Source organism: Perkinsus marinus (assembly GCF_000006405.1).
Source record: "Perkinsus marinus ATCC 50983 genomic scaffold scf_1104296952874, whole genome shotgun sequence".
Lineage (NCBI taxonomy): Eukaryota > Perkinsozoa > Perkinsida > Perkinsidae > Perkinsus > Perkinsus marinus.
In genome coordinates, this window is record NW_003208727.1 from 1 (window position 1) to 1,334 (window position 1,334).

Genomic DNA, 1,334 nt, shown 5'->3' on the forward strand with positions numbered 1-1,334 from the left:
TAGTTGGTGATGTTCATATATAATGGGCGGGCTTCAGGTTAGCTGGATCATATTGTATCGGGCCTCCAAATGCTCCGCTGAGATACTGGTACCTACAAGCCGTGCTCCCATCACTGCCGAGAGTTCAATCTACGGCTACATTCGCATACGAATCCTTCTCTGAGTTGCCTTGTCTCTATTGAAGAAGAATTGGACCCGCGAGTCCACTACGGCACGGTCGTACCTGCACGTATCGTTTTCTACCAGAGACCTTCTCAAGGGGACTACATATTCTCAACGAGAGACTCCAAGTTCATATCGCCACCTAACCTCATCAACAGGGACTTGCCGTTCTTCATTACACCAGCAACTAAATATGGTTCCCTCTGAAAGTCTCCCACGATTCTTCCGCTTACCTTCGACAGTCTTTCGTCCCATCACTTGTGGTCGTACTTGCTCGATGGTAATCATTACCTCATCCATGACTACCTCGTCAATACCAGTGCCCAGCATAGCTCGCTGGAAGTCGCCGATAAAAGCGTCAAAATGGAAATCGTTGATGCCGAGCGTTTCGTGAATTGCATAGAGCTCACGGGTGGTGGATTTCTTCGGACCTCCAAACATTTCAATGAAGTACTTCGTTTGACCTTCTTTTATCTTCTTGATTTTCTTATCGTCGAAGAACTCTTTGATTCGCGTATCGGTAGTGACGATTTGATACAGAATATTCAGAGTCTCTCGAATGCCCTTCTCGCCTCCTAGCCTGAGTTGAATCAACATATTCGAGACCGCTCACTGTATTTCAACAACTAGGTTTGCATAATCTCAACATTCTCATTGAAATCTACTCGGGAATGAACTTTCTATAGCTGCATGCTCATCGTCAGTGAATCCAGTCGATTCAACGATTAGCTTACTTCCTATACAACTGGTCTTTGCCCAGCGATAGATTCTTCAACGCTATCTCCCTCCTCACGCCGTAGCCCGTAGTGACCATTGGCCGCACCGGCTGAAGTAGTTTCATGAGTTCACGAGAATCACCTGCACCACCGAGAGCCCAGTACACCCGGTCCTATACTGCTAGACAACAACCCACTCCGTTTTAAGTCCAACTCCCGTAGCGAGGTCTCCTTGATCAGTTGCAACATCGCCCCAAAATGGTAATCCGTGATGTTCATGTTGTAGTGCGCTGGTCGCATGTCGTTCGCATCATAACTCGATGGGCCGCCTGCCACGAATAAGAATCGTCCTAGGGGTTACGCTAGATGGAGTCACCAGTTATTCCACAGAGAAACTGAATCATTTTCTTCTTAATGGAAGACACCTTAGCTTTGTTCTTCTCAAAGAAGCTACGT

At 47.0% G+C, this 1,334-nt stretch overlaps 1 protein-coding gene across 1 annotated transcript; it reads right to left on the reverse strand.

The window, feature by feature from the left end:
* Positions 1-263: 263 nt before the first annotated feature.
* Pmar_PMAR008536 (Myoglobin, putative) lies at positions 264-759 on the reverse strand (the record flags this gene model as incomplete). Its single annotated transcript, XM_002776900.1, has 2 exons — positions 264-349; positions 396-759. The coding sequence occupies 2 exons, from the start codon at positions 757-759 to the stop codon at positions 264-266; spliced, it is 450 nt and encodes a 149-aa protein (XP_002776946.1).
* Positions 760-1,334: the final 575 nt, after the last annotated feature.